The 12,500-nt window shown below is 37.9% G+C and overlaps 2 protein-coding genes across 2 annotated transcripts in view; one reads left to right on the top strand and one right to left on the bottom strand.

The window, feature by feature from the left end:
- Positions 1–5,275: 5,275 nt before the first annotated feature.
- On the top strand, positions 5,276–8,497 carry LOC113805710 (oplophorus-luciferin 2-monooxygenase non-catalytic subunit). Its single transcript, XM_070118269.1, has 5 exons — positions 5,276–5,958; positions 6,234–6,392; positions 6,854–6,952; positions 7,789–7,939; positions 8,367–8,497. The coding sequence occupies exons 1-4, from the start codon at positions 5,286–5,288 to the stop codon at positions 7,935–7,937; spliced, it is 1,080 nt and encodes a 359-aa protein (XP_069974370.1). The 5' UTR covers positions 5,276–5,285; the 3' UTR covers positions 7,938–7,939; positions 8,367–8,497.
- A 2,368-nt stretch (positions 8,498–10,865) lies between these two features.
- LOC113805709 (oplophorus-luciferin 2-monooxygenase non-catalytic subunit) overlaps positions 10,866–12,500 on the bottom strand; it is a 2,784-nt gene continuing 1,149 nt past the window's right edge. Inside the window, exons 3-5 of the mRNA XM_027356764.2 lie at positions 11,984–12,088; positions 11,571–11,718; positions 10,866–10,987 (exon numbers count right to left, since the gene is read on the bottom strand). Coding sequence (XP_027212565.2) covers position 10,987; positions 11,571–11,718; positions 11,984–12,088 — 254 coding nt within the window. The 3' untranslated portion in view covers positions 10,866–10,986. The remainder of the gene's footprint in view (positions 10,988–11,570; positions 11,719–11,983; positions 12,089–12,500) is intronic.

Raw genomic sequence — 12,500 nt, 5'->3', positions numbered from 1 at the left:
TTTTTTTTCTTTTTTTTTAATATCGGTGTTTGTGGCCCAAACTGCAGCATTTTCTGCAACTCATGCAATCCTTCTTCGACCTTCAGACCTATTTTTCTCAACTGCAAGCTCTTCTCTCCCAGTGTTATCTTATCCTTTTACATTTACTTTTCATTTGTCTGCTTTGTCAATTAAGACCACGTGCTTTTGGTATATATCATACGCAATAAACTTTTTTTTTTCTTCTTATCTTTAGAGGCTGCACTGACATATATGACATGTGTCCTGAGATACTTCGATGTAATTTTGCCTGTCAGTTACATTTATTTGTTATGCAGTATGAAGCATTAATGTCCTAAAAAACAGAAATTAAAAAATAATAAATAAATAAATAAATAAATAAAAATAAAAATCGGCTTCTCCTTTGATTAAGTTTCATAATCGCTTGAAATAAAAGGTTGATTCATTCAGATTACGCAAATTAATGCATGCCTTTTTTTCCTTCATATTTCGCCAAGATTACTAAGATTGTCATATAAATCTATCAAATTAGCGACTAAGAACTCGGAAAACAAACATTAGAAAAAAAAAACAATGTAAAAAGTATAATATTCGTGTATAATAAACGTGCAAGTTGTCTTATATTTCTCTTCATAAGATAAATTTAACATAATAAAGATAAATAACACTAAATTAAAAGAAAAAGTCATGATTAAATACACCAAAAAACCAAGGGCACGACTATGTTTTATCTATCCATTTATTTATCTATATATCTATCTACCTTACTACCTGTATAACTATCTATTAATTTATTTACTGGGCATTTCATCCACATCATACTCGGTCCAGAGCAGTGCTTCTTAACCGTTACTCCTTCGTTGCAACCTTGCAATAAAAGCGATATCTCTAGAAACTCTAATGTAAGAAAACAATTTGCGATCTTAATGTAACTATTTTTATTATTATTATTATTATTATTTTTTTTTATAATGGAGCAAAAGTTACTTTCTGATAACCGATTTAGGTAAACGCAATTTGTCTTTCTTGGGTTTAATGGGAAAATGTGGGAAATAACCCAACGCACGGTCAGGCAAGCAGGCAGGCAGGCACGCACACACGCACGCACTTACAATTGATAACACATAACGTGGATATATGAGGGCCTTGTAACTTTTTTCCGATTCACATAACGTTCGTGTATCGGACAGTTCGTTAAAATTGTGCGAGGCCCGACCCAATGAATGTTCGTAAATACAGACATGGGTATACATAAAATTTAATGCATATCTGTCTCTGTTTCCGGTATCTATAAATTTACCTATCTATCTATACGGTAGATATGCATGTCTAGACTGATAGACATAAAATTATTTCTGTGCATATCCATGTCCGTATAATGAATGCTTATCGGGTCAGGCCTCGCATAACTTTAACAAACCCGCCGTATAATAAATATATTTATATGTATAATGTGTGAACGAGGGGCTGTACCTTTAACTTCTCTTTCTCACTCATGTAGCGTCCAAATAGAATAACGAACAACTAATGATACATAAAGTGGATAAATGAGGGGCTGTATCTCTTATTTTTCTTCTGATGCATAGAGAGCTATAGAGAGGACAAGGGAAGACGGAGGACAAGGGAAGACTGGAGCTGGAGTCGGTGCATGTACGTAATCGTAATCGTAATCGAGTTACTTAGTTGCACACGGACTGTTCACGTACTGTTCTTGTTCGTAAGCCACTGAGTTCTCGTTTTAGCTGAAAAAAGTGTTCGGAAAATATTTCTTGTGATTCATTTGATCGATTTTGCTGATTTTTTTTCTCGAAAAATCATGTTTCCTGTAATTAATGTGATCATGATCACGATAATTATAGTCATGATTGTAATCATAATTCTAACAATTATCATTATCAGTATCATAATTTTCACCATTGGGACGATGGAACATGTCTTCTTATTGTATGGAATACATGCTTTGGAGTGAGAAGACAAACTACGAGCTATACCTAATAAACTACGGTTTCATAGTCGTGCGCACCGTCAGTGTGAAAACAGAATAGATCAATCGCATGCTTATAAATCGTCATATATTTATCAGTCTCCAGGTACCAGTAAATGAAAATATAAAAATGTTTCACTGGCATGGCCATAGCTTTCCATTTCCGTCACCATTCCTGTAACTTACCTATGGGTAAAAATAACAAAATGAAGATAAACACTATGAAAATAAGAGTGTAGTACACACAACTGCAGGTTTTTGGTCCTAGCAATTCACTTGGTCCAAAACTACACCCAAATTCCTGTATCAGTTACTGTCTGACGGGTTAATTCACGCTCCGCCCTATTATTTGTTTAGAGTTTATTTTTATAATGTGACTCTAACTGCAGTGCCTTTCGAAGTTGTGATAACACAAGAACAAAATGCGTTTTAATTTACTCGCTCTCTGATTAGCTGTGTCACTATCAAGGGTTGGAACCATTGTATATTTTATTACATGTTGATATCTTCTGTGTAATCTTTCCGATTTCCTTTGTATTATTTGCACCTGCTTCTAAATTCAATGTATCAATATTGCGTTTGTATCTCTTAAGGCCCTTAAAACACGGTTGCGCCAAGTCAAGCACTCAGGATCTTGTGTAATGAGTTATTTATCTTCCCTATGTTTACTGCTTGTTTTGTTTTATCAGCTATGTGAAATTTTGAGCCAGAAATATGTTGTAAGCCTTTTATGAAGATTTGTAAGGAAAGCGCTAGGTGGTTGTGACTGTCTAGCATTTCCCTATTGTAAACGGAATATCACCGGCATGCTGCCATAGAAATCGTTGCTCCAGTCAGTGTATAGGTACCATTTACAGAGAGGAATGCTTGTTAGCCACTTGCCCTCCTATATGGTTGCGCTCTTGTTACACTGTATGTATGTGTGTGTGTGTGTGTGTGTGTGTGTGTGTGTGTGTGTGTGTGTGTGTGTGTGTGTGTGTGTGTGTGTGTGTGTGTGTGTGTGTGTGTGTGTGTGTGTGTGTGCGGTGCCCCACTAGCGGTCCTATTCTTTAAGTATTTTGAGAGTACAATCCAGTTGTTTATGTTGGGTTTGCTATTCATTACTTGTTCTGCAATGTTGAACAATATTTATTTTTACTTAATATTTTGTTGTCAATTGTTTAGTTCACGTTGTGGTTTGCGTATCATTTCTACCCCTTTACTCCTCTGCACATTAAAGACGTAAAACACTATTTATCCGAATTAATTTAAAAGTATTATATATGACTTCCTTGAATTATATATCTATATCAAGAACAATTAATTTGAATACTGATTAATTGACTTTATAATTCTATTTTACAGTGATAAAACAATAGTTTCATGGCATAACAGTTTATGTAGCTTTGTCCAACAACAATTGAAAGGACTGTGGTAATTATTATGGTGACGATGGTGCTAATGTGTGGATTAAAACAGCATGATACGGCGCCAAGTCAAGTTAAGAACAATATGATAATACCCCTTGGAACCAAACTCCCCTTTTCCATATTATTCAAAAAACAATTATATGCTCTAACTTTTCAAATGGTACCTACAGGCGCCCTTACGAGCCTTCCAAAATTCTTTAGGATCTTATTTATTTATTTATTTAGGATCCTGTTGCAGCTGCCCTTTATCCCTATTGTTTCTGCAACAATCAGACAATATTTCTTCAAATTATCTTTCAGTAATGACATAATAACATTGACTTTTGTACACAATAATCAAAGTGTATCGACAATATCCTTGTTCTATTAAACAAATATTAATTAGCAGAACAGATAAACATATTTAAAAGATTTTTGCAAAACAATAAGATCAAAAATATAACTGAAATTTCATCCATTAACCTTTTGATTCAATCTCATATAAGGAATACAAACAGAACAATCACATTTCAGACGAGCGACCTTAGTGGCGCGACTGCTAGAAGCGCGACTGCCAGGTCAATGGAAATGAATACGAGCGCACACACGAAGTAGCTTGTACCTGACCTGTGGCGTGATTCGAGATCCTCACAGTCGCCCGACTGTTCAGCGACTCCAGGTACATGTGTTATTATGCGGCCGCACACACACGGTGACAGCCACTGCATTTTGAAGGTGATTGCGCGCCCCATTGGCTGGAGGGAGGGGTGAAGGGGAAATATGGGTACGAAATGGAGGGAAGAGAAGGAGGTAGGAACGGCAAATTACGTGTAAAGCTGAGGGAAAAGGGAGATGGGGAAGGGGAGATGGAGTGAAAGGGAAAGGGAGGGTTACGACCAGTGAGAGAGCATCACGTGGAGCGAGGCAGACAGACAGGCGACAGTAGCTTCCGCTTCCCCCAGCCTGTTATGCTGATTTTACGGATACTATCATGTAATTAAAGACCTTGGGTTCATGTTCTCGTAAGTTTGGATACAATGTGAAGAACCTTCCATGGGTAAGTCTGTTATTTAAGATAGGATGAACTCAATAACGTTTGTCTCCTCTTCCACCTCTGCAAATGACGATATAAAACCCATGCACATGCCACCTCTTCTACATCCATTACGAGCTGCGTATGATCAGCGACTGAATAAAAAAAAAAAAAAAAAAAAAAAAAAAAAAAAAAAAAAAATATATATATATATATATATATATATATATATATATATATATATATATATATATAAAGTTGGGGAGAGAGGAGTTGGGCCGTGTGTGAAAAATTCACTCATCTTCTAGCAGTCAGGCCACTAAAATCGCTCGTTTGAACAAGGCCTAAATTCGCTTTACCCTTTTTTAATCTAACTCACCATGACATATCCTTCGGTACTATCCATGGTAATAGGCACCTCTTCTATGAAATTCCAAAATGTCTATGAGCTTACTAGTAATATCTCAATTCTGCTGTCCTAATGTTATAAAAACATTGCTTCAATATTAAATACAAAAAACTGAAATCATTACTAATTTTCCAGATGCATATATATACCACATAGTTACATCCAGCGTTGCCAATTATTCTCAACTGTACGCCAAATCACAAATATCAGAACACAAACGCTATACATCTAGCGTCTACAATACCCTTAATCTAATTCCCGTGAAACCCGAAAAAAAATAAACAACAAAATACAAGATCAATATTCTAAATTTTAAAAAGGAAAGGAAAGTTGGGGAAAGAAGAGAGGAGAACACGAGACGAAGTGACTTTGAGACAGAGATTAGAAGCGAGTTAGCAAGTGACTTCAGAAGAGTATCATATCTTCAAATTCCCAGACTTTGTTGATCGACTATCGGGTATATATACAGCGATGAGGACCGTCTCTCTACCACCTGGGCTTGTTCGAGCGTCGAGGAAAGTCAACATGAAGAAGTTTGCTCACCTGGGTCTCCTGTCGCTTCTGATCACCTTCTGCCATGGGAGGTTCCTCACCTTTCCTAAACTGCCTTGTCCGATCCCCGAAGATATATTGCCTTGTACATGTACTGGTGATGAGAATGGTACAATGGACATGGATTGTTCTCATGTAGTGAGCGAGGACGAACTGGAGAAGGTGTTCTCGTCGTTCTTTCCCTACACTATGTTCCGGAACTTCACCGTCGTTGATAACACGTACCTCAAGACCCTGAGGAACCAGGCTCTCGGCATCGCCTCCTTCACGGGCGTCTACATCATGAACAGCGTCCTGGAGGTGGTAGAACCCGACGCCCTCTCGAGCAGCTTTGCCACAGCCCGAGTCGTCAACATGCAGAATAACTCGATATCTTCCTTTCCCTTCGAAACCCTGCCCTCCTTCACCAGCCTCCTGGAGCTCGGCCTCAGCGACAACAACCTGACCTTCCCTGCCCTAGAGTCCGAGACGCTGCTCATGCTCGACCTCTCCAACAACCAGATCCAAAACGTCGCAGCCACGGCCTTCTTGGATGTGCCGGAGATCTCGGAAATTTACCTTGGAGGGAATCAAATATCTCACATTCCTACAGGTAAGATGGGAAGTTATTTCCATCATTATCAGCATTATTATGTTGTGGAAGATAGTATTTTTTTTTCTTTATTATTTTGTTTATAACATTCGTCACGATCAGCATTCTCAGTTCACATTATGGATATGTTATATCACATCATTATTATCACCAATTAGTTCGTATAAATCCGTTTGTCAGTATCAGTATCACCTTTACATTGAACTCATCCCATCGATTAACATTATGGAAATGTTATAGAACGAATGTTGTTGATATCGGCAACCTATTGCCAGGCACCTTCGCGGGACACTACAACCTACACATCGTGAACCTAGAATCGAACTCGCTGACCTACCTTCCCGAGGGCGCCATACAGCTGACTTGCAGCAGGTCAGGGACGGTCAATTTGCGGAGGAACCAGATCACAGATATTGCTGTTAATAGTATAATAGGTAGGTGTTTCGACAACCTAATTACTGGTGAGTACTGCACCGTGCCCTCTGGCGTTAAAACTAATGTATTTTGATGACTAACACACAAGGACGATTCAGTGTTTATATGAACGGTCTACACACACACACACACACACACACACACACACACACACACACACACACACACACACACACACACACACACACACACACACACACACACACACACACACACAATCACACACAATCACACACAATCACACACACTCACTCACTCACTCACTCACCTACCTACTCACTCACCTACCCACTCACTCACTAACTCACTCATTCACACAAACACGCACGCACGCACAAATACTTATATGTACACATATATTCATGTACAAATAGATATGCATTTACCAGAAGAAAAGAAAAACAACTGGAGATTCATATGTATAATATGAAATATCTTATCACTTTCATTTTTTTTAAAGAAGTCGGCAACCTTGACATGAGCAACAATAATTTAACGGTTTTGGAAGAACACATTTTCCGCCCTCTTCTGTCCCAAGGCACCATCCTTGAGATCCAGGGTAAGCTGCTGAGGTAGTAAACATTTAGAGTTCAAGGAAAAATTGACACATCACCTTTAAATACGTAATAAAACGAAAAGACATTTTGGCATATGCATGTGTTTTGTTCTGTTGTTCTTCCCTTCAGTTTTGTGTTATTTACCAAACAATTGACGTTTTTATTCGTTTATTTATGCCTTCAAACTGTTTTTTTTTCATATCTCTTTCATGTTATTAGAAACCCTCATATTTTGAATTTAGTTTTATTTAATATTTAATTTTTCACTCTTTCTAGAGTCGATTTATCCCTCTCTAGATTAAGCCTACCCCCCCCCCCCCAGGGAACCCCTTCACTTATCATTATTTATGTTGTTAGAATTTGTTCTTTCTCTTAATTTTTCATCTTATAAGAAATTTCTTTTTCGCCTTCGATGTACTTTTAGCTCATTCTATTTCTTACTCTTATTAGAAACCTCTGGATTAAGTTTTATTTCATGATCACACTTCCTTGAAACCTATATCCCTCAATGGATTAAGTCCCCCCCCCCTCCAGGCAACCCCTTGACTTGCGACTAATTTTGCTGTTTTTATTTTCTCCATTTTATTTGAAACTTCAATACCTCTCCGAATTTAATTTGATTCAATCTTATTTTCACTTATTACCCCCCCCCCTTCCTGGCAACCCCTTTACCTGCGGCTATTTTTGCTCTTCGGATTTAATTTGATTCAATCTTATTTTCACTTATTACCCCCCCCCCCCTTCCTGGCAACCCCTTTACCTGCGGCTATTTTTGCTCTTCGGATTTAATTTGATTTAATCTTATTTTCACTCTTATAATAACCCCCCCCCCCTACAGGCTGCCCCCTCACGTGCGGCTGCGACATCGCGTGGCTGATCCGCGACCCCCTTCTGCTGGAGCTGGTGGCGGAGGGCGCTGCCTGCTTCAACGGGATGCTGCTCGTCGACCTCGACCCCGGGATATTTGACTCCATGGGATGCCCTTAGGTGTGAGGGTTCGCGGGCGTCTGTTGCCTTCTGTGTCCAGAGGCGTGTCCGGTGGGCGTGTCTAGGGGCGTGTCTGTGGTGGGGTGAGGGCTGGGTAAGGGTAGAGGATGGGTGGTGGGATGGGGATTGGGGGATAAGGAGGAAAATGTCCTTGTCTTTGAAATGAACTCCTCCTCTGCTGCTTGCCTTTGTAGGAACAAGTGAAAAATCCGTTGGAAGATCAAGCAAGATTGCCATTATCATTACTGTTGTCTTTGCTATTGTTATTTTTATTATATGTTTTTTTTTGTTTTTGTTTTGTTGTCATCACAATGCGCACACACATATGGTTGTATTAGTACTAAAGCACTCATGCGACATTTTACAGACTAAGTCCCACATATATGGGTCTAATTCACATCAGTATACTAAAAGTTATTTCTTTCACAGCTGATCTCCCCGAGTCCTCAACCCAGTTCCTCCATTCATGAGAGCTGCAACGTCGGCCTCGTCTTAACACACTAGTACGATAAAGAGAAAAAACATAGAAGAAAATAAACAAATATTGAAATAAAATTGGATGGGAATTGTTTCGTGGTGTTTTCATTTCTCCTCCGCGCTTTACTCGTGTTGGTGAATAAAAAATGTTTGACTCTTTTTAACTGATTTTAAGATTTCGCAACGATCCATATCTTCATGATTCTAAATTAAGATAAACATGCAAACTACCCATTGCGGTAAGTTATAACTAGTTCCGTTCTTGGCAAACAATAATAGATAGTTTAAAATATGTGCAAAGAAAACAAGACAGTTCTATTGGTTTTGTTTGCTTCTCTAAACCCACTGGACGATAGTAAAGCTAGCGAATAAACTTCATAAACTATTAGATAACTGCCAGTTCCGAGTAGTAGCATGAGAGAGAGAAAAACAAAACAAATCAGAGAGGAAGAAGAGCCGTCAAAGAGAGGCTGAGAGAAAAAAGAAAGAACGACCGAAACAAATAGGCAGAGAGCGACAGAGGGGGAAAGAAGAGCCAATCTTATTTTGAAATGTTGACGTTAGCGACACCTGCTTCTTCGTCTTCCTCTAATTTCCATTCTTGTAGTTCAAAGGACATGGAACAGTCATGCTCCCTCGCGCTACCTATCACATAATAGGCGCTGCATTAACCCGAACCTACACACAATGAAATTAGTCGTGGAACTGGACTCATTTACCACAAGGAACCGATGGAAGACGTTGAAGTGGAAGGGAATCATGTCATTGGGGATTTTTAAACGAGGTAGTACAAAGAAGTGTGTTGTTTGTTGTTAGTAGTCTCTTTTGTTTCTTCACTGGACACAGAGTGATTAAAACCAGAAGAACCAGGTTTTACAGCTGAGCATGTTGGTTTTCCTCAAAGCTCGAGGTAGCTCAATACGTGCAGATCTGACTTCAGCAATTGTTTTTTTTTTTTTTTTTTTTTCACTCGCTACCCCCTTCTCAAGCCTCCCACTTATCCACGGTCCCCCGGTATAATTTCTAGGCCGAGATAGAGAATATATCGTAATTACGATTTTTATTCATCTAGATATACTGTTATCATTATTTAAACGTAATGCATCATTCCTTCATTGGATATTTTCAAAAAAGAGTGACGAACACATATCAGCCTATTATTTTTTCTCGCGACTCCCTCTTCCCCCCTAGACACCTCCCAACGTCTAGGAACTACTCTATTTTTTTTTATATTAATTCCTCTTTATCTGTATCTGTCTCTCTCTGCCAACCCATATTTTTCTTAGCGTATTTGCCCTTCTCTTTCTAAAGCACTCGATTCAAGTACTTTGCTATATGTTTCCCGGCTCTCTCTAACGAAACCATTTACTTTATTTAATGAATTTTGTTTCATTTAGAGAAGACATAAAGTGAATCATCTGAAAATAAATAAAGGTTTGCATTATTATTACTATTATCATGTACCTGTATCCTGCCTTACTTACAGATTAATAACGAGAATGCATTATCTGGCCTTTAGCGTATAAATCAAATACCTGTTGGTTTGATTAAAAAGTTATGAAAGTCAAAGAGAACAGCCTCCTTGTGGGAGAGCTCCATTTCGTTTCATTCTTCTGTAGTTAGTGATGAAGGGAAAAGGTCTGGAAGATTAGAAAGAGGCAGACCCCGAAGACATATGGGTTTGGAGAAGACTGTGATTGAGTCGCCTTTTCTCATGACAAAAGGTGATCAAACTCGGCAAAAGAAGTTGGTTTGTGGGCATCAATGTGTGAGCTTTTCATAAGGTTGGTATGTTTCCTTCTTCATTTTTCTTTCTTATTCTCTCTCTCTCTCTCTCTCTCTCTCTCTCTCTCTCTCTCTCTCTCTCTCTCTCTCTCTCTCTCTCTCTCTCTCTCTCTCTCTCTCTCTCTCAATATATATATATATATATATATATATATATATATATATATATATATATATGTATGTATGTGTGTGTGTGTGTGTGTGTGTTAGTATTTATTAAATTATATATTTCTCACTTTACAATCAATATTTCTTAAGGAATATTCAAATCAGCATTTGATTAAATCATTTCATATTTTCCATCAGTGAAGGGTATTGCATATCATTAACGATAAACTAGTTTGATTTCTTTATACATTCTGCTGGGAATTCAGTTAATTAATTATTTCAGTTAGACAATTAATTTAAATCAGTAAATGATTGAAAAAAAAATCTGTTTTTGATTGAATGGTATACAGAGCAAGATATGAGCATTTTGTTTTAGTTTACTAATTAATTTTGTTACTATTATTACAATTAGTGGTAATATTTTTGGTGAGATATTTTCATGTTGAGATGTGTGTTTGTATGTGTTATATCATATTTTGAAACTGCGGTATGGAAATCTAACGCCATATTGCTGAGGAAAAACTATATAACATAAGGTTCAATTAAAAACTTCAAGGATTTTTTTTCCACTTTACAGCTTCGTTTTTTTATTAGAAGGGAAAGTGGATGACGTCAAGTGAGCGTTGTGTCGCCTCATAATAAGGAACAACGCTGCGACCTCAAGTGTAGCGAGATCTCATCTGTCAAAAGAAATATTCTGTGTATTACAGGTGAGAATCAAACGTATTATTATACACTATGGGTGAAAGGCTAAAACAAGGTCTACTTAAGTATATATCCCATATATAGATATAAGACTCCACATAACACGTGGTCAAGGCGGGCAGTCTTGCTAGGGACATGGTGCTACGTCGTGTATCTGAATCTCGTACTATTTTCCCGATATTTTGTACTTGCACAATGTGTGTGTGTATCAACAGCTCACAAGAAAGCACATTACGTAGGATATGCATTTGCTGGCTAAACTTTATAAAGTATATGAAAATGCTGATGATAATGACGTTAATGATATGATAAGCATGATTAGCCTAATGATATTCGAAATTATAATTATTATATTAACAGCGATACTACTATTTTTTAAACGAGGAAGAATGATAGATAGAGACTGAGGGAGATATAGAGATGGGTGAAAGGAGAGAGAGAGAAAAAGACAGACAAAGACGGACAGAGATACACAGGGACAGACAGAGATACACAAATGACAAAACAAAGAGAGAGCGAAGACAAAACTATCACTATTGGAAAATCAGTCATCCTTACCACTCGCAACCCATGTTATCGTATATCCCGGGATCGACGTCCACCAACAGCTGACCGTTGAAACAGGCTGCCCCTTCTGTTACGAGTTGCAGGAGGTTATTGTTCCTAATGAGCCAGGCGATCTCGCATCCACAAGTCAAGGGGTTGTCTGAGGGATTGTAAGAGAGGAAGTGAAGGTTTATGATGATGATGATGATGATATATATATATATATATATATATATATATATATATATATATATAGAGAGAGAGAGAGAGAGAGAGAGAGAGAGAGAGAGAGAGAGAGAGAGAGAGAGAGAATGATCGACTGACAGAGAGAGTGCGAGAGAGAATTTCAAATTATTAGAATATTCACTGAGAGTAACAAAATTTCGATAGATGCACTGAATAAATAAGAATGAAGTGTTGCTTACTTGTGATATCAAGAGTAGCGTCGTCCATCAGAAGAGGTCTGTACACATCTTCGACCATTTCTGTTATATTGTTGTAGCTGACGTCGATTTTGCCTTTAGCGATGTCTTAAAGATAAAAGCGTGTATTGTGGTTAAGCCGTATGTAAATCTTAAATCAATTCGCATAAACCCCCTTCATTCACATTTCTGTACGCTTATCTTAGTTTGTTCTGGCATCTAGCGCTATTTCCATGGTTCATTTTTTTTTTCTCTCTCTCTCTCCCTCTTTTGCTACCGCTGGCATATTGGCCAAATGCGATAATTTCCAGCCAAACGATGATTACCATTTTCGCTGACAAATTTTCCGTTGGCTTTAAAAATTAGCTAAAATAGATAATCGTTGTAGTAATGCAAAAAAAAATCTATTTATGATATACAACGATTAAAAAAGACTAAATTGTAAATAACTGGGAAAATGTTTCGCATCAAATCGTTGCCTCAGCCAGAAGTACGTTCATCATCGCCAGAGCCTGTGCGG

Source organism: Penaeus vannamei, chromosome 4 (genome assembly GCF_042767895.1).
Source record: "Penaeus vannamei isolate JL-2024 chromosome 4, ASM4276789v1, whole genome shotgun sequence".
In the NCBI taxonomy this organism is placed as follows: Eukaryota; Metazoa; Arthropoda; class Malacostraca; order Decapoda; family Penaeidae; genus Penaeus; species Penaeus vannamei.
The sequence above is the reverse complement of the archived record's forward strand: the minus strand, read 5'-3'. Positions and strand labels throughout refer to the sequence as shown.